This window comes from Cladophialophora psammophila (assembly GCF_000585535.1).
Source record: "Cladophialophora psammophila CBS 110553 chromosome Unknown aczJe-supercont1.21, whole genome shotgun sequence".
Classification (NCBI taxonomy): Eukaryota; Fungi; Ascomycota; class Eurotiomycetes; order Chaetothyriales; family Herpotrichiellaceae; genus Cladophialophora; species Cladophialophora psammophila.
In genome coordinates this window covers 181,092-206,760 of record NW_006912942.1, presented here as the reverse complement: position 1 = coordinate 206,760, position 25,669 = coordinate 181,092, and the positions used below count along the sequence as shown (strand labels likewise).

General features: G+C 52.6%; 10 protein-coding genes across 10 annotated transcripts; 3 read left to right on the top strand and 7 right to left on the bottom strand.

The window, feature by feature from the left end:
- Positions 1–484: 484 nt before the first annotated feature.
- Positions 485–1,330, bottom strand: A1O5_10706 (uncharacterized protein; the record flags this gene model as incomplete). The annotated part of the gene is made up of 1 exon (XM_007751281.1): positions 485–1,330. One exon carries the CDS (start codon positions 1,328–1,330, stop codon positions 485–487), a length of 846 nt encoding a protein of 281 aa, XP_007749471.1.
- Positions 1,331–2,227: 897 nt separating this feature from the next.
- Positions 2,228–3,569, top strand: A1O5_10705 (uncharacterized protein; the record flags this gene model as incomplete). Its single annotated transcript, XM_007751280.1, has 2 exons — positions 2,228–2,428; positions 2,481–3,569. The coding sequence occupies 2 exons, from the start codon at positions 2,228–2,230 to the stop codon at positions 3,567–3,569; spliced, it is 1,290 nt and encodes a 429-aa protein (XP_007749470.1).
- Positions 3,570–4,074: 505 nt separating this feature from the next.
- A1O5_10704 (uncharacterized protein) lies at positions 4,075–5,464 on the bottom strand (the record flags this gene model as incomplete). The annotated part of the gene is made up of 3 exons (XM_007751279.1): positions 4,075–5,009; positions 5,082–5,205; positions 5,267–5,464. The coding sequence occupies 3 exons, from the start codon at positions 5,462–5,464 to the stop codon at positions 4,075–4,077; spliced, it is 1,257 nt and encodes a 418-aa protein (XP_007749469.1).
- A 665-nt stretch (positions 5,465–6,129) lies between these two features.
- Positions 6,130–7,117, top strand: A1O5_10703 (uncharacterized protein; the record flags this gene model as incomplete). The annotated part of the gene is made up of 2 exons (XM_007751278.1): positions 6,130–6,206; positions 6,259–7,117. 2 exons carry the CDS (start codon positions 6,130–6,132, stop codon positions 7,115–7,117), a joined length of 936 nt encoding a protein of 311 aa, XP_007749468.1.
- Positions 7,118–8,540: 1,423 nt separating this feature from the next.
- On the top strand, positions 8,541–10,196 carry A1O5_10702 (uncharacterized protein; the record flags this gene model as incomplete). Its single annotated transcript, XM_007751277.1, has 4 exons — positions 8,541–8,667; positions 8,708–8,769; positions 8,826–9,345; positions 9,427–10,196. The coding sequence occupies 4 exons, from the start codon at positions 8,541–8,543 to the stop codon at positions 10,194–10,196; spliced, it is 1,479 nt and encodes a 492-aa protein (XP_007749467.1).
- A 579-nt stretch (positions 10,197–10,775) lies between these two features.
- On the bottom strand, positions 10,776–12,062 carry A1O5_10701 (glycerophosphoryl diester phosphodiesterase; the record flags this gene model as incomplete). Its single annotated transcript, XM_007751276.1, has 1 exon — positions 10,776–12,062. The coding sequence occupies one exon, from the start codon at positions 12,060–12,062 to the stop codon at positions 10,776–10,778; it is 1,287 nt and encodes a 428-aa protein (XP_007749466.1).
- An 857-nt stretch (positions 12,063–12,919) lies between these two features.
- A1O5_10700 (uncharacterized protein) lies at positions 12,920–13,591 on the bottom strand (the record flags this gene model as incomplete). Its single annotated transcript, XM_007751275.1, has 2 exons — positions 12,920–13,261; positions 13,391–13,591. 2 exons carry the CDS (start codon positions 13,589–13,591, stop codon positions 12,920–12,922), a joined length of 543 nt encoding a protein of 180 aa, XP_007749465.1.
- A 278-nt stretch (positions 13,592–13,869) lies between these two features.
- Positions 13,870–14,796, bottom strand: A1O5_10699 (uncharacterized protein; the record flags this gene model as incomplete). The annotated part of the gene is made up of 3 exons (XM_007751274.1): positions 13,870–13,902; positions 13,957–14,652; positions 14,704–14,796. 3 exons carry the CDS (start codon positions 14,794–14,796, stop codon positions 13,870–13,872), a joined length of 822 nt encoding a protein of 273 aa, XP_007749464.1.
- Positions 14,797–17,217: 2,421 nt separating this feature from the next.
- On the bottom strand, positions 17,218–19,003 carry A1O5_10697 (MFS transporter, PHS family, inorganic phosphate transporter; the record flags this gene model as incomplete). Its single annotated transcript, XM_007751273.1, has 2 exons — positions 17,218–18,412; positions 18,468–19,003. 2 exons carry the CDS (start codon positions 19,001–19,003, stop codon positions 17,218–17,220), a joined length of 1,731 nt encoding a protein of 576 aa, XP_007749463.1.
- Positions 19,004–23,881: 4,878 nt separating this feature from the next.
- Positions 23,882–25,528, bottom strand: A1O5_10696 (cyclopropane-fatty-acyl-phospholipid synthase; the record flags this gene model as incomplete). Its single annotated transcript, XM_007751272.1, has 2 exons — positions 23,882–25,357; positions 25,424–25,528. The coding sequence occupies 2 exons, from the start codon at positions 25,526–25,528 to the stop codon at positions 23,882–23,884; spliced, it is 1,581 nt and encodes a 526-aa protein (XP_007749462.1).
- Positions 25,529–25,669: the final 141 nt, after the last annotated feature.

Sequence of the window (25,669 nt, the reverse complement as noted above, 5' to 3'; positions counted from 1 at the left end):
CACCACCTCCACAGGTCGACATTGACTATTGTCCTCTCTTGTGACATGAAAAGGAATCGCAGCCTGGTCGGGGAGTTCATTATCCTGGAGTACGGATGGGGGAGGTATAAGCGTACATCATCTCCTCAATTTTTTCCATTGATTTGAGAGGACGTCCCATCTCTCCCAAGATTCTTTGCAGCGCCCGAATCCTTGTGGCTATTTGCGGGGGGTTTTACTCTGATCGCTAAAGGCACTAGTTCCGCATACCCACGTGTTGAGACTCGCTTGTATTGTGGTCGTCGCACAGACAGTCCACAGGTGCTGTGCTCAAAGTGCATTCATGGGTACCTTCGAGCTTGTGCGGCAAGCAAAGCATAGGTAGGAGCTCTTGCTTGCTGGCCATGTTAGCGTACCGCAACTGAGTCGTCGTGGCTTGTAACTCTCGTAGTAGAAAAATTCGAGGCGTAAGAATCGAAAGAGGCTTTCGACTCAGGTAGAGAAGTCATGATCCATCCAATTCTTTCCTAACTATCCAAGCACCGCTCGGTCGCAGCTTTCTGTAATAGTGTTCCACAAGCATGACCCGCTTGAAGCCGCGATTGGAGTACCACTCCAACGCGTCGTCGTTCTTCTCCCACACGTGTGCATAGATGCACACTGTGTCCGCAGCTTGAGCACTGGCCGAAGACAAGATAGTGTCCAGCAGCAGTGTTGCAAGGCCGAGGCTACGATATGGCGAAAGGAGAGCTAGAGCTTGGATATAGATCTGGGAAGGTGGCCGGTTTCTCTGAGCGAGAAAAGAAATATTGGGCGAGCATGGCTCTAAACGACAGCGGATCCAGCCAACAGGCTGCGACGCGTAAAGGACGACGCGAGACAGTTGGCTGACGATTGGGTCAGTCAATGTTGTGGTAAAGAAAGCATCGCTGTATCGAACAGGGAGGGTTGTGGCTGTGAGACGCTGAATTGCGGGAAGGTGTTCTGCTGAGACTGATGCAACAAGAGCTTCCGGGAGGTGGGGAATAGAGACTACCTCAAAATGCTGTACGCGGTCGCTTGAAGTAGTCTGAGCTTCCATAATCGCACGCTTTGGCTCCTGGGTGACATTTTCAGGTCTCAAGATTTCGACTTGGTCTTTGTCGGCTTTCAAAGTGTGGACGGCCGGCTTCTGAGAGGCTTGCTTTAGGGCTGCCTCGATGATACCAGGCCCTTGGCTGTGAGAAACACGCGGACGCAGACACGCGTTGTTATCATTTTTGTCGGAAACCCTTTCTCTGGGGTTTATCGGAATGGAGAGCGTTGGAGTCCCCGGTTTAGAGAAATACGAAAGAAGACTAGCTTGGTGCATGTTGACATAGCCTTCTTCATGGGATCCTAACCTCTACCGATGCTGGTACGAGGTACAGTGCTCAAAAATCCCCGCGATGGACAGCTGCTAATAACAAAAGATGCCGGTCGCCCGAATGGATCAGCGCAGTGGCGATCAGGGGCGGTAGTTACCGGCGCTAAAAAGAAGGTTATTGATGCTTATTGAGTGACCTTAGCGAACCCTAAGAAACCCTAAGCAAAGCCCCATACTGGCTTTTTCTCTTCTGCGTCCTGCATCATCACATTCACTTCCACAGCCGCGGCGGACCCCTGAATGACTTCTCACGTTTTGTCGGTACAGCTATATCCAGTTGCTGCCGGAGCACTCCTTGAGCCTGTCTTCAACATCTAGTTGCCAGACTTCCGGACACCAAGCCGTACCTTTAACGAGCACGAGCCTCCTCGAGTGTGCAAGATCCTTCCCCGGAGTGTGTGCGCTCCCTGTACATCCGTCACCACCCCGCTTCTCCAGGGCGAGACAATATAAATCGAGTGGCCCAATAAAAAAAAAAAATACATGGATGCTATTGAATGAATAGAAGGTTGTCGGGTGCGGTAGGGTGCGAAGGTGTTTGAATAGGCAGAGTGCACAGGCGCAGAAGTCTTCCACGCAGATCACAATACCAGTAAGTGAATTCGCTGCCGGACAATAGTGTACAACACCATGAATTCTGTTGTTTTTCATAAGTGCTGCTGTCAATAGACCATTCAGCTTCTGCTGTCGTGCGTCTTGGTTTAAATATGTCCTACTTCCTTTCCCTCATCGTTGTACCCGACGAAGACAAATGCACCACTTTCCCCCCAAAATCCTGTCTTGTTATACTGCACAGGGCTGCTGGTCGGCTCTTACTTTTTCCCTTGTTCTTGTTCTCCGAGTATGGCTCCCAGAAGATCATACGTCTCCTTGTTCCCAAATAGCATTATCGACGCCGACTTGTGGAACCGCTTCGTGGAAGATGAGGAAATCACAGCTGACTGTCCACCTCCAGTCAAGGACGTTCTTGATATGGCTTCCACAAAAATTTCCAGCTCAAAGTCTTCCAGTGTTAGCTTGACCACGTCTGATCAAGAACAGGCGGTTAGTTGGCCAAAAAGGCTCGCTTCACGCTTCCTCCGCTGACGCTTTTCAGGTCACATATCTATTGGAACAGTCAATCGAAAGTATCCTTCATGATCTTCTTCTCGACATCCACCAAGATGAAAAGATCGCTCGCATGCAGACTGCTGTCCTTGAAGTCGAGCAGAGGGCTGAGAAACTGGGCCACAAAACCTCTCAAGGCACTGAAAACAGTGACAATATCGAACCTGCCACTGTCGAAACTGACGCTGCCGTGTTCAAGTCCGGTCTGGTACAGCTCAAAGGAAACCCAATGAAGACGGTCAAGCATATCAGATGCCCGAATTGTGGTCTCCGCCGCTTGCTATATCCCCGTGTCGGCTACAATTCCCGCCCTGTTCCAGATGCCAATGAACAGTACTGCAAAACCGAACCTATGATTGTTCTTGATAAACACGATGTGCACGGCCAACGCAAAAAAGGCGTCAAAGTCAAGGGTCAGGCCAAAGGCAGAAAAAACAAAAAGAAAGACGATCCAAGCTCGCCGGCTGCGTCTGAGAACTCCGACCCACTGACTCCATCATCGTCTATGCCCACCGAGTCATTTGAGTTCAAAGAGATCGACTATCCAGCTGCCAAATGCCCCAACCGTGACTCCCACCTTGGGGACCACTGGAAATCCGTCAATGTCTTCGCCACACATCTCAATGGAAGCTGCTACCTCAAGAAGGATCGCGCTGCTGGCCGCGAAGCGAACGCAAAGATTGGGGGTACTCCCCGTGACAGCAGAGCCAATTCGCCCAAACCAAGCACGAACAGCGGTGTCAAGAGAAAGGCAGACGACGACGACAAGAGCATCGCCGGGGCCGGCACGAAGAACAAGAAGCAGAGGACCGGCGCAGAGGGAAAGAGGGGGGACAAAAAGGCTCCTCCGAGCAGGTTGAAGGAAGTCAACAATGTTGACGATAGCAAGGCGGGCACAAGCCCAGCCAAAGAGGCCAATGGTGACGCGGCGGTCCAAGCGACGCCAACCAAGGCGACAAGAGATGCGAGCTCCGAGCCGCAAATCAAGCTCAAGATCAAGGCGGCAGGCGCTGGGGCCGGCGCTGCAGAAGGGGCCGCTCGCAAGAAGCCGAGCAAGGCCGGCAAGAAGGAAAAATAAAAAAAAAAAAAAAAGTAAAAATAATAATATTCAAATGGGCATAGCGATGGCGGTCCTGTGTTGTTTCTTTTCCCTTTTTCCTCGGCGTTGAAAAGGGAGTGCCCAATTAGACGGCACCCACCTGTGGGCGGAAACAGGTGGCAGAGTCAGACAATGACATGAAATTCGTACACTTGAATTCTTCTACGCGAAAACGTCCTTTTTCCTGTCCATTTATTCCCTCGTAACCTTCGTTTCAGGCGAGCAGACGCCCTGCTTGCTCCAGCGGTGTTTGAAGGAACTCTATGTATGGATTCTTTCCAAGGAGTCCTCGAATATCATCTCTTCATGCCTACAAATGCCCCTAACCTTCACGCGGCGCTCCTATCCCGTCTCATCCTATAACGAACGTGTCTTCGACTTAATGATCGCCGATTCCAACTTTGTATCGTCGCACCGTGTTCGCGGAGGTCCTTCATGAGATGCGACTCGATCCCGATAACGATCATCATTATACATACATTATCTAGGAGGTTGCCGCTGGCAACATGGCCTCAACGATGTTTCCCGTCGCGCCGCCCTCGCGACTGTGCCAGATCTTGACCATCTTCAACCCGGCATCTTCCAGGACCTTGTTGAATCCGTCAGCAGTCCTCTCCTTCCCGCCCATGACCATTACGCAGTTGTCCATGGCTGCCGCGGGCAGGTCGGCTTCATGCACGCGCTTGGGCATGACCATGTCGGCGATAAGGACTTTGCTGTCCGGACTCATGGCAGCGCGCAGATGCGAGAGGATCTTGACGCAGTTTTCGTCCGAGTAGTCATGCATCACGCGGCGGAGGAAGTACGCCTTGGCGCCCTTGACGGGCTGTGGTGTCCAGAAGTCATGCACCATGGCGGTAACGCCCTCGGGGAGTAGTTTAGAGTCTTTGCCCTGCGCGATAGGTTCGGGCAGGTCTTGAAGAACCATGCGGTCTGGGCGGAGGGTTGGGAAGGCCGTGAGGATTTGGAGGATGGATTGGCCCTGGCCGCCGCCGACGTCGACCAGGGTGGCTCTGTCCCCGTCGTGTTCCGGATCGTAGAGGGCAGAGAAGTCGTAGAAACCAATGATCGGGACAGAATCCTCTTGAGACATGAAGCCCAGTTGGAACGCGCGAAGACGATCGGGAAACTGTGCCATTATCTCCCACACAGGGTGTCCATCCATGCCATGGCGATGGGTGTATGGGTTGCGTAGAGGATCATCGGGTTCTTGCACGGGCTTGCCATCCTGGGCCGCTCGTTCTTTCACGTAGCTGTGGAGATGGACCAGCGTGGACAGGCATTCGTCGTTCATAAACTGGAAGAAGTTGCCTGGGCCCGGGACCTGGATGTATGCTCTAGAGAACTTGGTGTGCGCATATTCATCATAAGGGGTTTGCTCGAGGAATTTGGTGCCCACAAGCAATCGAAGTTGTCGTTCTTTCGTTCATGGGGGCAATGATCAGTCTGGAGACCTCAACCCGCTTGGATAAAACATTGATCAACCAATACCTAGCAGTGAATCCTGGACACCTGTAACTTTTGACAGCTCAGCCAGCGAGATGGAGCCATCTACAGGTATCTTTTCGAGCACGCCCAGCCCCATCAAGGTTCGCAGACAGACAATCTCCAGCATCTGCCATTGGTCAGCAACCTGTCAGCAGCTTCACCGTCCTCGGGGTCAGAGCGTCACGGACATTGACCGAGTGGTGCATTGACATGTCCGACGGTGCCATCACGAGACGGACAATGTCCTTGGCGATGGCAGCGACATTGGTCCTGGAAATGTAGCCCTTGCTGCCTGGCGAGTAGTCGCAGGCTTTGGCAGCGTCGGTGAGTTGGTGTATCAGGTCCTGCAGCTGGGCGGCTTGGTCCGGTTCTGCGGACGACGACATTGCCAATGTGAGTAATTCTGCGTAGACAGAAGAAGGTTTTCTAAAGTCAAAAGGACACTTTCTCGAGAGATGGATGGAGAATGAATGGATCGCCAGGAACAGGTTCCCGTTGCTGTACACGGTAGAGGCGTCAGCAGTCTCTTGCGGGGGAGTGGGCCAGACGCCGACTCAGAAGTTCCTATCATCTTGTTGCAATGGCTAGTTACGGCGAGCTGGAGCATCGATGTTCGTTTACGTTGGTGGCTGGTTGGTTGATGGCCGAGTGTGACTGCGGCAACTCGGTACTTATCGTAGAGTGAGTTTCTAGGCGAGTGGCATGCACGCAAGGCCGCCTATGCCGCACGTGGAAAATCAGCCCACCAGCCCGTGGAGATTGACTAGCTGACTAGCTGACTAGCCATGATCCTGCTCGCCTGTTCGCCTGTTCTCCTGCTTGAGCACTGGATCACCCATTACAGAGCGGCACGAGGAAAAGAATTCCCCCATCAATCAGCGCCGAAGCTTATCCCTGCGTACCCCGTATTCTTCGTTTCATCCTAAAAGAAGGCCACCACCCCTCCCTCATCCTCCCGTTACCATGTCCTCTCCACTGCTCTCGGAGCTTCTCATCCTCCAGCTACATCCTCCTGGCACGCGACCGTCCGACCTGACCTCAAGCCTCTCTCATGGAGGCTGACGAGCCCACCGGGTTTGTCGACGAAGGCTATGCCAGCACTTCGGCAAATACTAGCTATGTGACAAGGTGAGAATCTACTTCTAAGCCTCCGCGTCCAGACTTCTGACCGTCAGAATAGTATAGCGACGGAGATCCGTGAAGGGATTGAAGAGTACGGTCGACGGTGGGCGTCTTACGGGAGGCACTTCTACGGTCTTCCCATCGACAACGAGGAACAACAGCGTAATGACTTGCAACATTACAAGTTCTTCCTTCTCTATGAAGGGCGCCTCCACCTCGCTCCCATTTGCCCTGATCCTCAGAATATCCTTGACCTGGGCACTGGAAGCGGGATCTGGGCCATCGAGACTGCTGACCTTTATCCCACGGCACGAGTCGTTGGCGTTGATATTGCGGCAGTGCAGGACACCTGGATGCCGCCAAACTGTCACTTCGAGATTCTGGATGTCGAAACAGACTGGGACTTTCGTAGGGACACGTTCGATTTGATCCACGCCAGGGAATTTCTCTTTGCCATCAGGGACTGGCCGACACTCATCTCGCAAGCATATGAAAGCCTGAGACCGGGTGGGTATTTCGAGCTTGCCGTCACGGTCCCCGAGGTCGGCTGTGATGACGGCAGCTGTCCGCCAGATTCAACCTACACTGAAATGAGCAAGCTCTTCTTCAAGATCGCAAAGGCAATGGGCATTGACGGCAACGCCGGTAAATTGTGGCGACAACAACTGCTAGACCGTGGGTTCGAGGATGTCCAGCAGACCGTCTTCAAAATCCCGACGAATCGCTGGCCGAAAGACAAAAGGCTGAAAACAATTGGGGCGCTCGAGGTCCAGAACTTCTTTCAATACGCGCAAGCCGGGTTTGAGAGAGGTGCTGTTGCCCTTCTTGGAATGGATTCAGCTGAGCTTCAGGTCATGCTCGCCCGCACGAGGAAGGAAATCTTGGACCGCAACATCCACACCTATGTGCACTTGTAAGTCCGCTCTGGAGGCCCGGCTTCGGTGTACCTTGTATGGCTAACAGGATCGAACACAGCTACAACGTGTACGGCCGGAAGCCGGAGCCAGGAGGTTAGAGTGTACCTCTACCGTGACCAACAGGATCAACATGGCCATTGCCGGTCCGACAGTGGATAGGTTGATGCACTTCTACCAGTCAGGGTCCCAATCAACTCCGTATGGCATCCGTTCAGCTCACCCATGTCTCCCCGACGGGGTGGACGCGGAGGTATGCTGTGTACAGCTGGCGATATTTTGTCGAATGCGTTCAACCACCGAGCTCGTGGAGCGAAATGCCCTCTCACCTCCGATCAAACAGGGCAGACGCTGCACCAAACAAATCCAGACTAGGATTCGAAATCGGTGGATTCTTGCTCGCTTTTCACGCCTTCGATGCCACATGCGAATCAAATCACCGCCGTTTCCCAGGATTCACAGTGTCGTTTCGAGGGCTGCAGGGCTGAAGATGAACTGTTCAAGGTGTGGTGCAATGGGAGAGCTGGGATCCTGAGGACAGACCTTGGTCTACCCAGTAGAGGGGGTCGTCTTTAGCGTTCTCGTCCCGTAGTTCGTGTGTCATTGTGGGCCGATTGGCCGCTTCCAAATTAAACGGAGTGCGCAAGGCTGTCGGCTCGACGCCTAAATATCGGGATGGTGAGCGCGGCGACTAGCACATCCACTTAGTGAAACGAGTCCAATTGCTCTGAAGCCACGATGCATTTTCACTCAAGTTCGAATACGAGCACAAACATCCTTCACACATTTCTGATCTTGCTGTTCTTGGAACCTCGTACCTTTGACTTGAAATGAACTACACGCGGTAACACAATCAGCACATTCAACGCCACAAGGCTTGCCGGCTCCAGAACAGGCTGACACAACTTCTGAATTGAGGCACCCGCCCCTGGTCTCCTCTGATAGCGCGGCAACCACATATGCGTCTAGCGTCCTGGAGGCTACAGCTATGGGAACGGCAAGAGCTGAAGGCGTGATTCTAAGCATCGTTTGCGGTGTATGTCCGGAGCACACTTCAAGATAATCTCCATGGCCGCAATGAAGATATCCAACCGGTTGTTGGGCAGTGTGGCAGCAGCCTTGGTGTTTTGGATCCTCCTTCTGGGGACAACAGCAGGATGGTATGTCTCTGATGACCGACCCTGAATGCTGAATTGTGAGGTTTCACAGTTTGGGAAGGATGTTTCCGCACAAGGCCCCGTCTGTCGTTGGACCTCATACGCATGGGAGAGAGCTGCTTGGCCGGTATCCGTGAGTATCAACCAGGTTCCCCATTATCTTTTGCATTAGTGTTCTCTGTTCTGGCCAAAAGAACGCCGCCACCTAATCGAGCTCCAGAACTTATATTACCCCATCTGACGCGGAGAATAGTACGCAGAATTTCACCATGCCCATTGACCATTTTCACAACATATCCCGATATGAACCCCATACGAACGTCACTTTCCAACAGCACTACTGGGTCGATATAAGCAATTACGTTCCAGGAGGCCCAGTGATCATCCATGCCATAGGTGAGGACAGCCCCGAGTATGACCTTGAATGGCTTCAAAGGGGAATACTCCACGAAATCGCCAACGCTACTGGTGCTGTCGCCGTTCTTTGGGGTCAAAAAGGTATATAGGCTCGTTCCGTTTTCAGCGCAACGCCATGATCCTAACTGTTCGCATAGATACCACTCTGGCGGCTACAACATCGTCCCAGATCATCGATATACTACAGAAAACTTCGCTTCCACAGCACCGAGCAAGCCTTAGCAGACCTCGCGTACTTCGCTCAGAGAGCCACATTCCGGGGCCTGGAAGATAGGGACCTCACGGCACCCCGCACTCCCTGGATCATCCTTGGTGGCTCGTACGGCGGCGTGATATCTGCGTTTGCTCGTATCCAGTACCCGGACCTATTCTGGGGTGGGCTGTCGTCCTCTGGAGTCACGACTGGGATACTCGATAACTGGCAGTTTTTCGATATCATACGACGTCACGCTCTGCCAGAATGCGTCGAAGCTCAACAGCAAATAACCAACCTAATGGATAACGTCTACGAAAGCGGTAATGAAACGGCACTATTCCAGCTTAAGGCTGCCTTCAACGTCTCGCAGTCGTCGACATATCCTGACCTGGTATTCCTTCTGACCAGTCCGTTTTCGGCGTGGAATCAGGTCTGGCATAGGAAGCCTTTCCCCTTCACTGGTAAGCCCAGGAGAAATGCGAATCACAATGGGGAAATACAAAAGTCTCAAGCTGACCACTTCCCCCTTCGTCCCTCCATAGGCCCGGGTTCTTACTGTGACCTCCTAACTTCCCAAACCTCGCATTACCCTACAACCGAAACCCTGCGCACAACGGCTCACTTGCTCCTCAGCTACGCCAATAGGACCGCCACTGCCAACGCCACAGCCCTGTACTACCCGCTCCTCAATTTCTTCTCCTACATGCGAGAAAGTTCTACCTACTGCGCGGGGAGATCCGTGCACGACTGTCTCTCGCTGGGCCGTCCTTCTCCCTACGGCTGGCTCACCTGTACCGAGTCCGGCGGTTTTGCGACAGGCTATATCCCGGGCTCGGAGGGCCATCCACACGTGCTGCCCATGGCCTCCCGCATGCTGTCGCCGGCGTACTTCCTCGACAGATGCCACAGGGCGTACAACATCACATACGGGCCGCAGCTCGACCGGCTGAACAAGTACGGCGGGCCCAACCTGTCATATCCTCGTCTAGCCATCTCCACGGGCCAGCTGGACTACTACCGCGCCCTAGGTCCGCTGGCGGAATTTCTGGAGAACGGAGACCCAAATCCCAGGCTCGTCCAGAACATCAACGACAATGGCGACAATAACAACGGGTCGTCCTCATCGATCACCACGCCGCAGATAATCATCGAGGGAGGCTTCCACGAGTGGGATTTCCCAGGCCTGTTCCAGAACGAGACGGCTGTCGAGATGCCCCTGGCCGTCCAGCGCGCGAAGACTGTCGAGGTCGATGCCGTCATGGCGTGGCTGAGAGAGTGGAATGCGACCCATACCAATACCCATGCAATGTAGATCGAAGAAGGCGTTTGCGGTGCCTGGTTTCAACCTTGTATTTTCAGCTGCCTCAGTGACTCGGGCCTCGCTGCGTCGTGGAATGGGGAAAAATTGCATGTAGATATAGACCCTCGGCACCCCTTTTTATCCCGCAAGCTCTACAGTTCCTTCCTTCGCCCGTCGGCAGAGAGGCCTGGCCCACCCTTTCGCCTCAGCGATGTCCGCGTGTGGCATGACGAATCAGAGAAGTCACTCCCCACGAGGCAGTGTAAAACATTACAAATACTCCGTCACATACTGTAGCCTTGGGAGCAATGACACGTCTTAACTAACTCACTGACTCCATTCAAGGTTTCTATGCATGTATGTTATGTATGGATGGATGGATGGATGTATTTATGTTTGTCCGCAGACTATATCCTGCAGAATACACCTGAGTTACAGTTGCATGTTTGATGTATGTATGTAATATGTAGTAGGTAGTATGTATGTACACTTTTTTCCCCCAGCGCATCGCTTTCCGTTCTGGCGACTCATTGATTACTTCGGCTGGGTTGAGTTGGTCGTCATGCAATTCATTAAACTTTATCTCCCTCTTCAATGTCCCGGGCCCTTCAGGCCCATGCAGTTGGCATAATAGGTCACGGTGGCGGACCAGTCGGAGAAGATGGCCTTGATGCCGATCTGGCGGGCCAGGACGTCGAGGGCCTCGTACGCTTGCCCATCGTACGAGATTATGGGCGCGATCGATGACCAGTAGTAGTCCTCATCGGCGCGGACGTTGTCAAGCGGGCCCGAGCGCTCGAACGACCACGCGATAATGTCGAGCCCGGCTTCCATGGCCGTGGTGGCATAGATGGACGGCACGATCGTGTCGTTGTTAGGACCCCCGATCGCGAGCAGGTAGTTGTACGGCGGCGAGATGATGTTGACGCCGCTGGCCTTGAGGGCAGGCAGTCGGTTCACCGCGGTCGTGAAGTTCGACGCAACGTCGCCGTCTTCGTCCAGAAACACGGCCTGCGCGCCCCACGCTGGATACTCGTTCAGCCAGAGGTAGATGTCCGCAGGATTGAACGACTGCGGCCAGACTCGCTCGTGCGAAATGCCCTTCTTGATGAACGTGTCGATCATGTCTCTTGCGTACTGTGCCTGGGTGTAGCCTTGGAACGGCATGGGGACCTGCGATGGAGGAGTCTTCAGCTCGGGCGTGAAGTTGCGGAATCCTGGCAGCGAGTCCACCAGATCGATGTAACTCTCGAGCGTCATGACCTGCGCGCAGGTATTGTACAAATCAGTCCTGAAGGAAGGCGTGCCGTGCTGATAGTCCTCTGGCGTAGTGGCCGAGGCATTGAAGCCGTCCATCTTGCTACAGAGGGTCTTGTACTCGGCCAATGTGATGTCGCTGGTGCAACACAGGGCATTGGCGTCTGCTGTCTCGTTGGCCGGTGTGAACGGCACCGTGCACTTTGCGGCGAGCTCCGGTCTGAGCAAGATATCGGTCGTCGTGTGGAGGTCGCATAGCGAGTGTCTGCAGACCAGTTCCAGATCCGCTGTGAAAGACACGTCGCACTCGAGGATTCCAGCGCCCATCCGTGCGCCAGCCATGGTGGACTCGACCGACTCTTCGGGGAACTGCAGCGTACCACCGCCTCGATGGCCGATGCTCCAGGCGGTGACTTCAAAGGGACCATTGTAGCATGACTCGAGCTTCTGCTTGAGCGGGCCGTCCGTCATGTTCTGGATAAGGTAGTAAGGGCGAGGTCCGAGGTTGATGTAGTAGTCATCGTGCGCGGGGTGTTGCCAACGAGGCTTTTTGACGGGCACCGCGCCGGCAATGTCAAGTGCTAAGGCCATCATGGCCAAACAACCTGTTGTTGCGCGCATTTTCAAGTGAGATGGAAGCTATAGCGGAAGTTTCTGATTTCTGCTTCGCCCGGCCTGCGCAAGGAGAGTGGAAGAAAACGCACAGCGGATGGCGGAGACCAACCTTTTTGTACTTGACCTTGGTCTGCAAAGCTATCCAGCAAGCTCATAGCTCTTTGGACCATCCGACGCAAGTTTTGGCGTCATGATCGCACGTGGACGATTCAAGAGACGGCACGTCCTCAGATCTAGGAATTTTTGAGACCTTTTTTTTGGCGGGAGCTTAGCAGAGCAATCCGACCCCCTGCACACATCGCACCACGGTTGTGGTGCCTCTGGTATCGAGCAAATAGCATCCGGCACTGAGCAACGTGGACTGTTGTACCTGCATTTTGCGGTATGGGTGTCGACGGATTGCCCGGCTGGTATGGTAGTACGTGAGTGACTGAAGCTGTCTGCTAGGCTGAAAATCGATATTAGCAAGTAATTGTACCCCGCTGGTGGATGTAGCTCGATCAAAAGCTGTGATCCTGGATAAAGCCTTGGCTGCATATGTGCTACCGTCTTCGTAGCTCTGCCTTCCAATGATGGACTGTGACCTCCTGAAGCGAATGCCACGACGGTGCCGTAGCTCCTTGGCATGCCGGGGCGGAATGCCACCCCGCCGAGGAAGGAATCTCACGACCGGGCTAGAGTTGGGAGTTGCCCCTCCAGAGCTGGATTGTGAGCCTGTTCCTGCGCCGTTCTTAGTCTAGTAACTGTGCCCACGCCTGTCCAATGAAGCTTGAAGTTGCTATCATGCTTCCGAGGTGATCAACGTCACTGGTTCGGAGCTCGAAGATTTCAAGGTAGGATGTGGCGGGCTTCCAATGGCATCGTCATCTGGCAGTGTCCGTCGAGTTCCCAAAAGAGGTGAATGGATCTATGTCACCAGTTGATTTAGAGCGCTCCAGCCACAGCGATGGAATACCCGGTGGTGTGGTCACCGCACCGTGCTCGGGTTCAAGTTGTACATTTGCCGGCATAGAGGAACGTTTTTCTCCGTTCACCACTCTCAGCATCTCCTTGTTCTGCTTCTTCGCCGACAGATACCAAGCGAGAAAGACAACAAAGGTCGACCCTCCAGTCAAGGCGAAGTAAAGCCATATCCACTTCGAAACGACTTGATCAGACTTTCCTGGCAAGAAGTTGAAGAAGCCAGAACTGAATAACGTTGCCATCTTTCAGTCCCGCAAGGTCAGTGGCTGGATTAAAAAAATAATACGATACACAAAGCCCAGATCTCGCCATGTTTGCTTCGGCACGAAGGGCCGGTATTCGGTGTGAACTCGACGAGAGTATTGACTTACAAAAGTGCCTGGAAGAAACAGAAGCGTGACCACTGCGATGATCCGCATGTCGGTGCTGTCTTTGCGGGTGAGGACGGCAGCATTCCTGGAATCTTCTGCTATGTCCTTCATGGCGTTACTGTGAAGTAGGCCAATTTCTGCGATCCTCTGGGAAGCCGCCGCAGTCTCGATGTTGAGCTTATTGTCCTTTTGACCGATCATGCTGTAGACCTGTGTAGCTACATCAGCAAGGTCACAAACACGGAAAGAGATATGACTCGAAATCCTTTGTACCGTCTGAACTTGAGCCCGTGTCCGTGCTGACAAAACTTCCCCATGAACTTGGGCGCCAACAATCAATTCTCGCAAATACGAAATCCTCGTGTCAAGATTGATTTGGAGATTGAAGCCAACGCCCCCCAGACACCCTTCGGAATGGCAGATGAGCCGATTCCGGATGGTACAGACTATCTCCAAAGCCCTAAGACTGGAAGCAAATGTCATGTCACAAAACGATAGGGTTCCGGTGACGCCTGTCAGCTGCACATTTCTGTCAGCCTGTCCCGAAAATGACAGGTAAACGGTACCTTCTGAGTAATCTCGTCGAAGTTGAGCTCTTTCAGCAACTTCTCTCTTTCCCTATCTCGCGCCGCGTTCCGGCTCGGATTCGTCGAAAACCCATGTCTCATGCCGGTTCTGTATTCAATATCTTCAATTCCTTGCGCTCGTTTCTCAAGAAGGACAGCGAAATAGTGGACCTTGAGCTCTAGCAGGAACACTGGCAGTAGCATAGGATCTTGTAGATAGCTTGTGGACTCTCGAAGACATTCGAGCATCAAATCGGTCTCCTCGGCTTGCATGCCGTTCACGATTCCAGATATGACTCTTGTTTCCTCGTTATAGACGAGTCCGAGGCAAAAGTTCCAATCTCTTGATCTCGCGCTCCGGACCATGAGGACAGTTATCGCTTGTCCAGCGGAGTTCTTGGCCCGGAATTCCGTAGCTATAGGCAGGGTGCTCAGCATCATGCGCAGGAGTTCTGGGGGCAGATTCCAAGCAGTTCTAACGGTCTCGAAGGTGTGGCGAGAGATTGGCAGCGCTAAAATCTGTGCATCGCTTTTGTGCTGCTCCGGACTCCCAATCAAAAGCTGGAGTCGAAGACGGCCTTTGGCATGATTGTCGTCGAAGGCCCTTTCTGATGGTAAAAAGGCATCGGCGCCAATCTGATCTATGATCTCGGGCTCAGGAATTTCGCGATCAAGCAACACCAGCTCGCCGCCAGCCTATAACAGGTTAATTGACGTGCTGGGAGGACACTTGAAGCAGTCGCTAACATTTGGCTCCCGCACCTCGACCCATCTGTTGCCCGGCCGAGGCTCAAATTTGGATGGGTTATCCAGGAGTTTGGTGTAGTAGAAATCATACATTGCACCGCACTGAAGGCATCCCACAGAAAACCAGGCACGGAAGGCTGCCGTCCATCAATCTGCCTGCGAAAAAAAGACAAAACGATTAGAGGCACCGGAAAGTCGGTGAAGGACCATAGCACATAGATTGAGTCACATTGCTGGGCTCACAGGGCTTTATGAGGCTGAGCGTGCGAACCAAAGTTCGCCTTGTGCTGCAAGGCAACCCGCCAGGCTGTTTCCATCAAGCCTCTTCAAAGCCAAGGTGGTGCTTTCGATGTAGTCCTTGGGACATCTCGCATCTTCAACCACGTTGGTTCTAATTACATGACAAGCATCACTTCCGAGAACAAAACGAGTAAGACAAACGTGAGGAAGCACAGAGTGTCAAATGCCCCCACCGAAGACGCCTCTTGCCAGTTAATTTCCAACCCCTGTTCTTGGCCTGTTTCAAGCCTTGTCACCTGCAGGAACCCTCGGTAGCAACAAGTCATCTTACCAGACAGGTGTCTTTCCAATGCAGTTTTTTTTTGGACCTTCGAAATGCACTCCAGAGCACACGAACTAGCTCTAAGACTTTGCGGCGAGAGAGACAGTCTAGGAAGCTGCACTACATCGTTCACAATCACCGAACGCTCGGTTACCTCGGCCTTGAAGGAAAACGGAGGCTGCGGAAAGGGCGACGCATTATGCCGCTTCTGCGGATGCAGTGAGTCTGTTTCGTCTGCTGTCAGCACATCCGGCACAATTCTCGTCAGGCAATTCGAGGGAATCAGAAATCGCATTTAGGGTCGTCAATCCAGGCCGATCCTGGCGGGGCTCATGCCATCTCGATCGGTAATCGTGAAATGCGCGGCTACCAGGCTGCCGATATCCGGTATTTCTCCGTGCTGCTTGTCTTGCGGCGGTCGTCGATGGTTGTTGTGAGGATTTCATGATGTGACAAGAGAGCAAGGAATGCGTACTGTGAAGCTGATGACGATCCAAGTGTTGCAGCGGTACGGATCTTGTAGTAGATCTGATGGGGTCTGGCATGGAGAATATGTTCGAAAATACTCTAGCATCGTTGTCTTTTGTGAGGCCTGTGAAAACGACGCGAGTTGAACCGTAGGTGACAACGTCAGTGTGCCTCCTGCAAGAGGAGAGCGCTGAAGACGGCAACTCACCTATTTTCGCAATTCGACGTTAACTCGTGAAAACAAAAATGGTCTGAGTTGAAAGTTCACCGCAGGTCGTCGGGTTGCGAGAACAAGTGAGTTAATGTCTTCAGCGCTCTCTCTGCTGCTTTCATGGGAGAAGCACTGACGTTGGCGAAGAGTGACGGTAAACAGGGTGCTAACGGGAGTGTCTGAGAACGCTCGCAGACAACATCAACCATACCTTCCTAGGGACCCATCTTGTTGATGCTCTTCTCATCAACTGTTTAGTCTCTTGAAATATGGATAACTTCAGCATCCCACATCTTCAGGATCAGAGCCGAGAAAAGGAAAGAAAGAAAGAAGAAAGAAAAGCAAGGCATGCAAAAACAATCAACAGTCAGGATTCCCAACTGGTCACCCACGTTAGTACTAACTGACCGGCACATGGCTTAAGTACAGCTGAGCGGACGGGAAGCCCTGCTTTCCATGTCCTATGGTCGATTGCGGAAGACAACTGAGAGAATGAAATATATATATATATATATATGCACACACATACGTATATGTGTAGAGAAAAGGCAGATGACTCGGTGCTTTACTCATCATTCCAACCCCGGCTCTCTCCCTCCGCGGCCCCAGGATCTCCGATCTCGAATTCGGGACCTCTTCCGCAACCTCGTCAAGATCCCTACCTCTAGCCCCAGGAATCTACTCCTTGCGTGCCTATGCAGGATACGGAAGAGCGATCAGGGGTATATACAAAACTCGTGCCTGGGGGCAATCCCGGCTCGCCGGCCCTTCCGTGCGCGACGTAAGCTTTTAGCAAGCTTTTCTCAAGCTTTGCCGAACGCACCGGGGCACGGGTTCCTCGGAGATCATATCCGAGGACTGTTCTTGTATTTTACCCTGAAGGTTCCCCCTGTCAGAACGGGCCATCCAAAGAGAAAGAGCTACTAATCATCCCGTCAGCATATTTTCCTTCCCACTGTTTCCCAAGGTCCATACAAATTGCCTGTAGGGGCAAGTGATCGACAACATGCACGAAATACAGGTGCAGGTTGGTCCTTGTCGCGCCTAAATGGACATCAACCAACATCCGTTCCAAGTAGGAACTCGATTTCTCGTGCTTGAGAGTAGAAGTATTATCGCAAGGAATCAAGAAAGCATGAATCATGTTCATACTATTGTATTAATCTACACAAACCCCTACTATTCATCCATGGTGGATGCCCACTAGAAACGGAAGTTATGTGTGTATATTGGAGGCAACGACAGAAGAAGATCCTATAGAAAAGAAACTCGTTCAAGCAGTCTTGTCACCCTCCATGACGCCCTGGTCGGTGGTCTGGGCAACATATGACTCCTTGCGGTGACCAGCGGATTCGGGATCATAGTTCTTGGTGCCGGGTACTTCACCAGCAAGCTCCTCGAGCGTCTTGCGCTTGGTCTCGGGGATGAGGAGGGTCGTGAAGCAGCCGCAGAGCATAAAGAGGGCGAAGATCTCCATGACATGGTCGAGCCAAGGAGACGGGTTGTTCTTGGTAGGGTGTCCCTTGGTTCGGAGAGGGCCGAAGACAGTCTGAGCGACAATGGCTCCGATCTTGCCCGAGGCCGCCGAGATACCGTGCGAGGTGGATCGGTAGCGGGTCGGGAAGCATTCACCGGGAACAATAAAAGTTGTGGCGTTGGGGCCGAAGTTGAAGAAAAACTGGGCGAGGACGTAGAGCGCTAGAAGACCACCTTCGTGAAGATGATTGTATGCGAAGCCGATGATAATGAAGATGATGGTGAGAAGGATGAAGCCCATCATCTGAATGGTCTTGCGGCCAATAGTATCAACTGTCGCAACAGTGACCCAGTAGCCTGGAATGGCACCCGCGCAGACAATGATAAGGTTGCCAACAGCGGTATTGTAGAAAATCTCGTAGACATTGTTACCCTTGGCGTAGCCAATGGCTTGGAGAATAATGGAGTTGTTGAGGCCCAGGCCGTAAAAGGCCACATCGAGGAAGAACCACGAGCCAGCAGTTCCGAGCAGGACCTTGCCGTGCTTCCATTGGGTGTAGTGTCGCCGGAAATCCGCCCAACTGGCCTTGGGGGTTTCGAGGCGCTGGCGAGAGTCTTGCAAGACAGCGGCGCGGCTGACTTCGTCGGGATGGCCCTCGTGTTGACCAGATTGGTAGGCCTTGACGTCCTCAACAGCCTTCTCAGAGTCACGGGCAACATCGAAGGTATAACGAGGAGTCTCGGGGATGGTGAGACGGAAGTACAAGGCAATGCAGCCCGGAACTGCGCCGAAGCCGATGATGACACGCCACATCTTGTCAACAGCAAGTTGGCAAACACCATCACAGACGTCGACGGATTTAGCAGTCTTGAGAGACTGGTGGAAGCCAGTAACGACAATCAAAGCGATAATGGCAGCAGTAAACTGGCCAATGCCCTGCATAGCAAAGACTGCGCCCATCATGGCACCTCTCCATTTGGTAGTGGCAAACCTGGGAATAATGAGCCACTTTTCACAACTATGCAAGACAACACAGGGGAACTCACTCAGAAGTGATGATGGAAGAAAGAGGGTAGTCGCCTCCAATGCCGATACCCATCATCACACGCCAGAAGATGATGATACCGACAATGGAGATGGCAGGAGAGTCGGAGGACAGAGCCTGAGCAAGAGTTGCGAAGATGATGAGGATCAACTCGAGACCGTACATTCGCTTGCGACCGACGATATCGGCAAGCCAACCAAAACCGATTTGACCGATAACAGTACCACCAGAGGTTGCAACTTTGATCGCAGTATCCGAGTTGGAAGGGATCTTTCCTGCGTTCTTGGGATTGGGAGCATCTTGCCAGTACACGACACCCAACATGGCCGTCACCAAATTGATGGCGAAGATATCGTATGCGTCGGTGAAGAAGCCAATACCGGCGACCACAATGGCACGGACATGGTACCAACCAAAGGGAGCCTTATCGATCTCAGCGAGGGCAAGTCGTCGTCGCTCGTTGGGGTCCTGGATATGTGCAAAGTCGTTGTGGAAGTTGTGAAAGGCGGCGTTTCCGCCAGCCGTCTTCGTCGCCATGGCGTTCGAGGTCTTTTCAGTTGACTGTGGATGTTGTCCAAGAGTCTAAAGGAAGTCAAGACTGGACAAGCAGTGGAGGAAGGCTTGCTTGAGACCAGACAAGAACCGAGCGTCAAGTCCAAGCCGGCAGGAGCTGTACTACATATACCTTTTGCAAGATAGGTAACATCGCGTCTGTACCAAGGCTCTGGGCATAGCAGAGGGCCGCTGAATCTGAAAAGTTCAACAGGGTGGAGTGCCAGTGGGTCGACAAGGCGAACTGCAAGCGTCAAACTATACTTACGATGACACATTCCCCACTTGGATCGCCCCCCCTTGACAGAGTCGAAGAAGGGGTCATGGGAGCCAATAGCCAAAGGCCACTAGGACACGCCTTGAGCAGAAGAAATAGGATTTCAACGAGCAGGCGAAGACCCCAGGATCAGCAGAAGGAACATGGAATGGATAGGTATGCGAGGCAGAGCGGGCGGTTACAGGCCGGCACCCTGGCACCATGCGCTGATATGGCTTCGCCACCAATAAGATCGGCGAGACAGGATCGGGATGCCCTAGCTTTCGTGACTTTCTCTCTCATGTTGTCTTGCAGTGTCTCTGTGGCCCAAGTTCATTCATTGGATGTCGAGAGTACGAGGTACCATGATCCGTCTCGCTTGGGACAGCCGCTTTGTTCGAGAAGCCTTTGAAGAGTCTCTGGATGCCAAGTAGACCAGTGGAGTAGTCTCGCTCCGAAACCGTGCCGAATCTACATTGCAGGAACAAACCACAGGCTGCGCGCTTGGAACGTGGCCAAGCTGTTGCCAAAGCTTGATATCACCATGCTTGGCTCTGAGTTCAACGCCATTCATCGAGATCCAACGGACTCAGAAACCAGTGCTAGGGTGGGTGATCTGCAATCTCCTTCAAACTTCAGACCATGCATTTTGACAAGCCTCCATCACGTCTGGTCCAAGAAGCTGTCGGTAGAGTCAAGACCCATCAAGATTCATCAAGATTCATCAAGACCGAGAAGCGACAACAACGGGGCCATGGCGTCTCATTGGCACTCCCGCATCAGACCATGAAATCTTCGAAATCGTGCCTTGAGGGTTCTCTGTCGCGTTGCTCCGTCAATCTTGTATTTTCGCCTTCCCATTTCAGAATTAGCCCACCAAACTGTAGGCTCGGGATAATGGCTGGTTCAAGCGCTTGCAGGGATATTAGCGTGGGCCATCTGCAGGCAACACCAAGGAGGGAGTGTCATCGTCCACCACGAGTGGCTGGGGGAGACGAGCCTGACAGAGTCTGGAGCTAGGAGGAGGCTCGACTCAGCAGGGGATACTGGGCAAACAGCATTGGTGGCGGTCTCTAGGCATACGCTTAGAATTTTTCTGCGAGGTCCGAAATGTGGTGACTTGTATTGGCGGGGCGGCCTTGGCGGGGAGCTACCCTGAAAGAGACCTCCGAAGCGGGAGCCAAGTCACACGTGCCAGCTAGTCACGGTGCTTGAATTGACCACGTTTCTCATTGATTGGTGAGCACCCAGCTTCCTCTCAGCTGCAGGCCAAGGCTCCGTCGCTGTTGACGCCGACACGGCGAGGCTTGAGCCACGCAGACACTCCGAGTCTTTTGCGCCCTTCTTCATGCCGTGGCCAACGGCCGCATTCTACTCTATCGGCAAGCACTGCTACTATGAAATTCCGATGCAGCCAAGCACGCCGGAGGCAACATACTTACGGAGAGCACACAGTCATTACGGTGGTAGTGGGATCTATCTCCTTCGCGAGCCAACTCGAATGAAGTGGATGGAAACAAAAGAAGAGAAAAAGAAAAGAGAGATCTTTATGCAATCCTTCTCCAAGCGCGCAAGCTATCAAAGGCTACAAGTACACGTTTTGAACTCGCGCCTTCTAGTCACGGGAAAGGCGCTGTCCACTTGTCAATTCCACAAGAACACACACCGGGTCGGCTTCATGCTACTGTACCGAGTACCGTGTTGAGATTGTCGAGATCGAGCAAGAAACTCATGACTACTATCATATGATGTTACTGCCTTCTGTGATCAGCAATTTCACTGGGACATGGAGATAGTGGCCCGGGCGACAAATCCATACCAGCAACGATCAAAAGGTATCTCTGCAGATGATGAATGGATGAGATCGTTACAACAATCCCCGGCTCCACCATATCTCGATCTGGCTTCTGTGCAATCGACACCATGCTCAATGAGGCGCCAGTTCATCGTGGGCTGAAAGAAGCAATTCGATCGTCTCTGGGCGTACATCAAGAATGCTGGGCATGCCTCAGAATCGGTTTAAGCTGAGGCGGAAGCGACATTGCCCTGTCGGCCTGAAGTGGCGCTCGATACGATGTGCTCTGTGCTCCGGAAAGATCCTTCGCCTGACCCTTCCTTTTGCAGTGCTTCTACCAGTACAATATTTCTCAATCAATCGCCACTACCAAGCATGCTCCGTCCTTCACGTCGCAGTCCGGCAAATGCTGGAAAGAGAAATAAAATAATATCGTCTCGTGTGAGACATACCGCCTTACGAATGCGTGGAGTTCCACGCGATGGTAACCTTCCTTTTCCTGAGGAATCATCCTCGCCCCCTCTGGACCCATGACCCTTGTCCTACTGGTAGTCGCATGCTACTGTATCTCCTTGTTCAACCCTTGCTAGTGCCCGCGTGAGAAGCAGGAGAGAATGTTCCATGGACTTTCCTCATTCAGCATGGAAACCGACCGGCCTCGTCCTCGAACCAATTACCCCTTGGTCACAAGGAAGGCCCCATTTGTGCAATTTGATTTTTTTTTTTTCTTTTTCCTCAAGCGTTGGGCCCATCCGAAATCAGCAGATTAGTTGGTGTAGACGCAGTCGCGGCCGAGGCGCAACCCCTCAAGGTTGTCGCATTCCATTCCAGGCGCCCGCAGAATCGTGTGACAGCAGGGCCTGGGGGCCGCAGCAAGGCAGGTCGCCGGACCTCTCGTCGTGCTTCAGCTCGACAATCTACTTGTAAACAGTACGGAGTATAGCCGTTCCTGTTGCAGACCAGGACACCGAATGAGGTTCGGCACCACGAGGTTGTGCGCTCTCTGACCCACTGACCTCTGAGGATGTGCCTTTACCTACTTGCCTTGCTCTATCAGGTCTTGACTCTGCACAAAGAGACACGTCATAGCCACGTCCTTAATCAACCTGGATCCTGCGACCCCGTGCTCAGACCATTGGAGATGGAGCACAAGGTTGGTCCCTCTGTGTGAGGTTGACCCAAGGCCGACATGCCAGTCTAGAGGATCTATGTGGTTTCCTCACACGGGTGACCGGACAGAAAGCCTTGCAAGCGTCCACCACGGAATGAGAACCGTCAGAATCCGCTCCAAACTCCGAGTATGAGTGTCGATACATAAACGTGCACGGGCAATGAGGTCAACTACGAAGTGCCATGGGCATGCATGCGTTAAAACAAGGGTGACGTGGCACAGAACTAACCTTCATCAGCTACCTCCTGATCGTGAAAACAGGTCCGTTATTTTGGTTTACAGTGTCCATGAAAGGGTCTCATCAGAAATGCAAGTACGCCGCTAAACGTCTGCAAAATGTGGTGGCTAAGAGCCAACATCCAACCACGTCATCTCGTCCACGCGGCAAGGCAACCCTTCCTGAGCATGTTCTATTGCCATTCTAGAGGTGATCGCTCACACAGGTCCCTTCATTTCTGACCTATTCTCATGGGCACAAATCCCACATTTCTGATCCTCGCATCCATTGTGCCTTCAGACTGTCACAGGTATGAGTACAGCGAACCATCTCGGCTGGGATGCTTTAAGCTTTCGACCAGACGGGATTGAGAGAGAACAGGCCGTGAGGAGTGAAACCAGAAGGTTGCCAGAGGACTACAAGAGGAGGATGAAGATATGAACAATGTCACCAACAATAGCAACGTCGGTCTCGACTTGTTCTTCCCAACTGGCTCGCTGTCGGTCTGACCAGAGATGGTCGGGCCCTGATTTATCAGATCACGTCGGCTCTCCGCTGCTCATGAGGACGGCAGTGTTCACGATCCCTGTAAAGGCAGTGCAGTTTGCTATTAATTATGCGCGGCGAGGACCTAATCCAGGTCCAACAGCAGAACGTCCCTCCAAATGCCGAACCCGATCGGCCCTCACAGATTCTTGCAAAGACAAACCGCCTGCCCGAAGTCCAAAGAGATCATGTTGTCGACTGCAACATGGCGACAGACCAAAAGACGCTATTCTTTCTCTCTCAATCACACACAAAAAGGGAAGGGCATCAAGCAAGAGGGGTCGTCGCAATTCTCTGCCATTTAACACGATCCAGTAATCGTCTTCGATGCCTCTTTCGTGCTTGTCATGAACCGAGCTGTCAATCGTTCCGTCCTCCTTATGACCTTGCGGACGGGTGGTTAGGCTTCGAGCCTCGAGAAGAGGTTCCTCGACCAAGATCAAAGACAGCGAACTACTGATTATATGTGGATTGCATGCCCGGGGTGAAACAAACAGCCCTCTCTACATATGATATAGCTATGCTCGGCTATGTACCGCCATATTAATTCAGCTGTGTCTTCTAGCACAGATCAATTCCGACCCGAGGAAAGCGATCCGCACTTCTAAATCTATCGGTCACTTCAGACGTCCATTCAATCTCCGTTACTTTGCCTCTGGTTCGTGACCCTTGATTCGGGTACTCAAGCCAGAAAACCACATCTGATATTCTCTTTCTTGATGTCTTCCCCATTGCCTCACCAAGGCCTTGCACTTCAAAAGGATTACTTCAACAGACGCGGGTGATAGTGCATGGGGTTGAAAGATGACAATCACCTCCCCCCAAGTTCCAACATATACCTCGTCTTATTCTTCACTCTCCGCTGTGCCGACTGACCGCTATGCATGCCCATTCACTGCTTTCCCGTTCTGCTTCTTGTCGCCTTTACTAGCTGCAATGTGTTCTTTCCCGGCTTGTAGCGCTCCTTGAAGCCCAAATTGCTGTCTCACACCCTCAATGCGGTGTGTCGAATTGATGTTCTTGACCAACACAATTTGAAAACAAGTCGCGGACCCTTGTCTGGAGATAATGGTACTCCAGGCCAAGAAAAATTCCCATATTCTGTACCATCTCACACCGTATTTGGCCTTGACCTTGTCGGCGTTGGCGAGCCAGTTCCTGTACCATCTCCAGAGCGTCGCACTGTAGTGAACGCCGATTGTGTCCACGGCTTTGACCTCAAAGCCCGCACCTTCAAGTTTATCAATCACGAATCCCAGAGGAGTCGATGCATCGGCGCCAGGGAAGATGTATTTGTTCATGAAAAGCCCCCAAATTAGGTCTTCGTATTGCCAATACTTCCTCAACCCGGCGATTTGCAAGAAGAAAACACCATCGTCATCCAGTAGATCGTTGACTTGGCGCAGGAAGCTCGAGAGGTGTCTGACTCCCACGTGTTCGGCCATTTCCAGACAGGTGATTTTTTTGTATTTTTCGTTGGATCTATTGGGTGGGGTATGGGGAATGTCACGGTAATCCATGCAGAGGATTCGAGATTGGGAATCTGGAATGTTTGACTTCCGGAGACCGTTGTTGCCCCATTTTGTCTGGTTACGACCTAACGTGATGCCAGTTGCGTGCGCACCATAGTTGACGCTGGCGTATTTCGCCAAAGTTCCCCAGCCACAGCCGATATCGAGGAGCGTCTCACCCTGTTGGAGACCGATCTTCTCGCACACCACGGCAAGTTTATTGTCCTGTAGTTCCTCTAAAGATTCCTCGCGGTTGATGTCGGAGATGATGCCCGATGTGTAAATCATTCGGGGGCCGAGGAACCACGCGTAAAAATCGTCACCACGGTCGTAGTGATCACGGACTTGTTCTTCATCCTGGGAGCGGGTGTGCATGATAACTTCGGGGATCATGCCGGTGAAAAAGTACCGGAATAATGAGAGCGTGAAACGGAAACTTGCCCAGTCATGGCGATATTCCAAGGTCTCCAAGCAATCGCCCTTGAACGAGACCTTCTGGTCAAAGTACATCTCGTGGAATGTCTCCATAGGGATTTTGTTTTTACCATGGTATCTTGCTCGATGCTCCTCACTGTGGAAGTCGAGGTAGTGTTCGACTGGACGACCCGGGTATGTGGCCTTGTCATTTATTCGAGGAGAAATGGTTGAGGCGACGGCCCAGAACAGCATGAGGATGGGAATGCTGGTGAAGACTGCAATGAAGAGGGTGGTGTAGATACCGCCATGCAGTTGGCGGGCAATGTACCATGGCACGGCGATGAGCAGGCCGATGAGCAGGATGTTATTGAAGGAGTCACCTCCTGCGGCGTCGGCAGGGAGAGGACCATTCTTGATTGAGGGATACTAGAGGAGCCCGCCATAAGTCAGGAGAAGACATAGATAGAGCTTTCTTTGAGCTGCAGAACATACGGAAGTGGTGCGGACACCACAGTTTGAGGGAGGATGCTCCGGAGGGGCAGGAGGTGTCTGGATGAACTCGAAGTCCTCAGCGGACTCTGGATGTTCGTTGGCCATAGCGGCTGCTGTTGGCACGAAGGTATGTGAAAGAAGGGGGAAGCTATGCGGTGAACATTTCGAGGTGGGAAGAGAGGAGCATGTGGCGGGCCAGGGGTGCGGTGTTGCGGTCAATGCGGTGTACTACTTTGTAGGTACGAG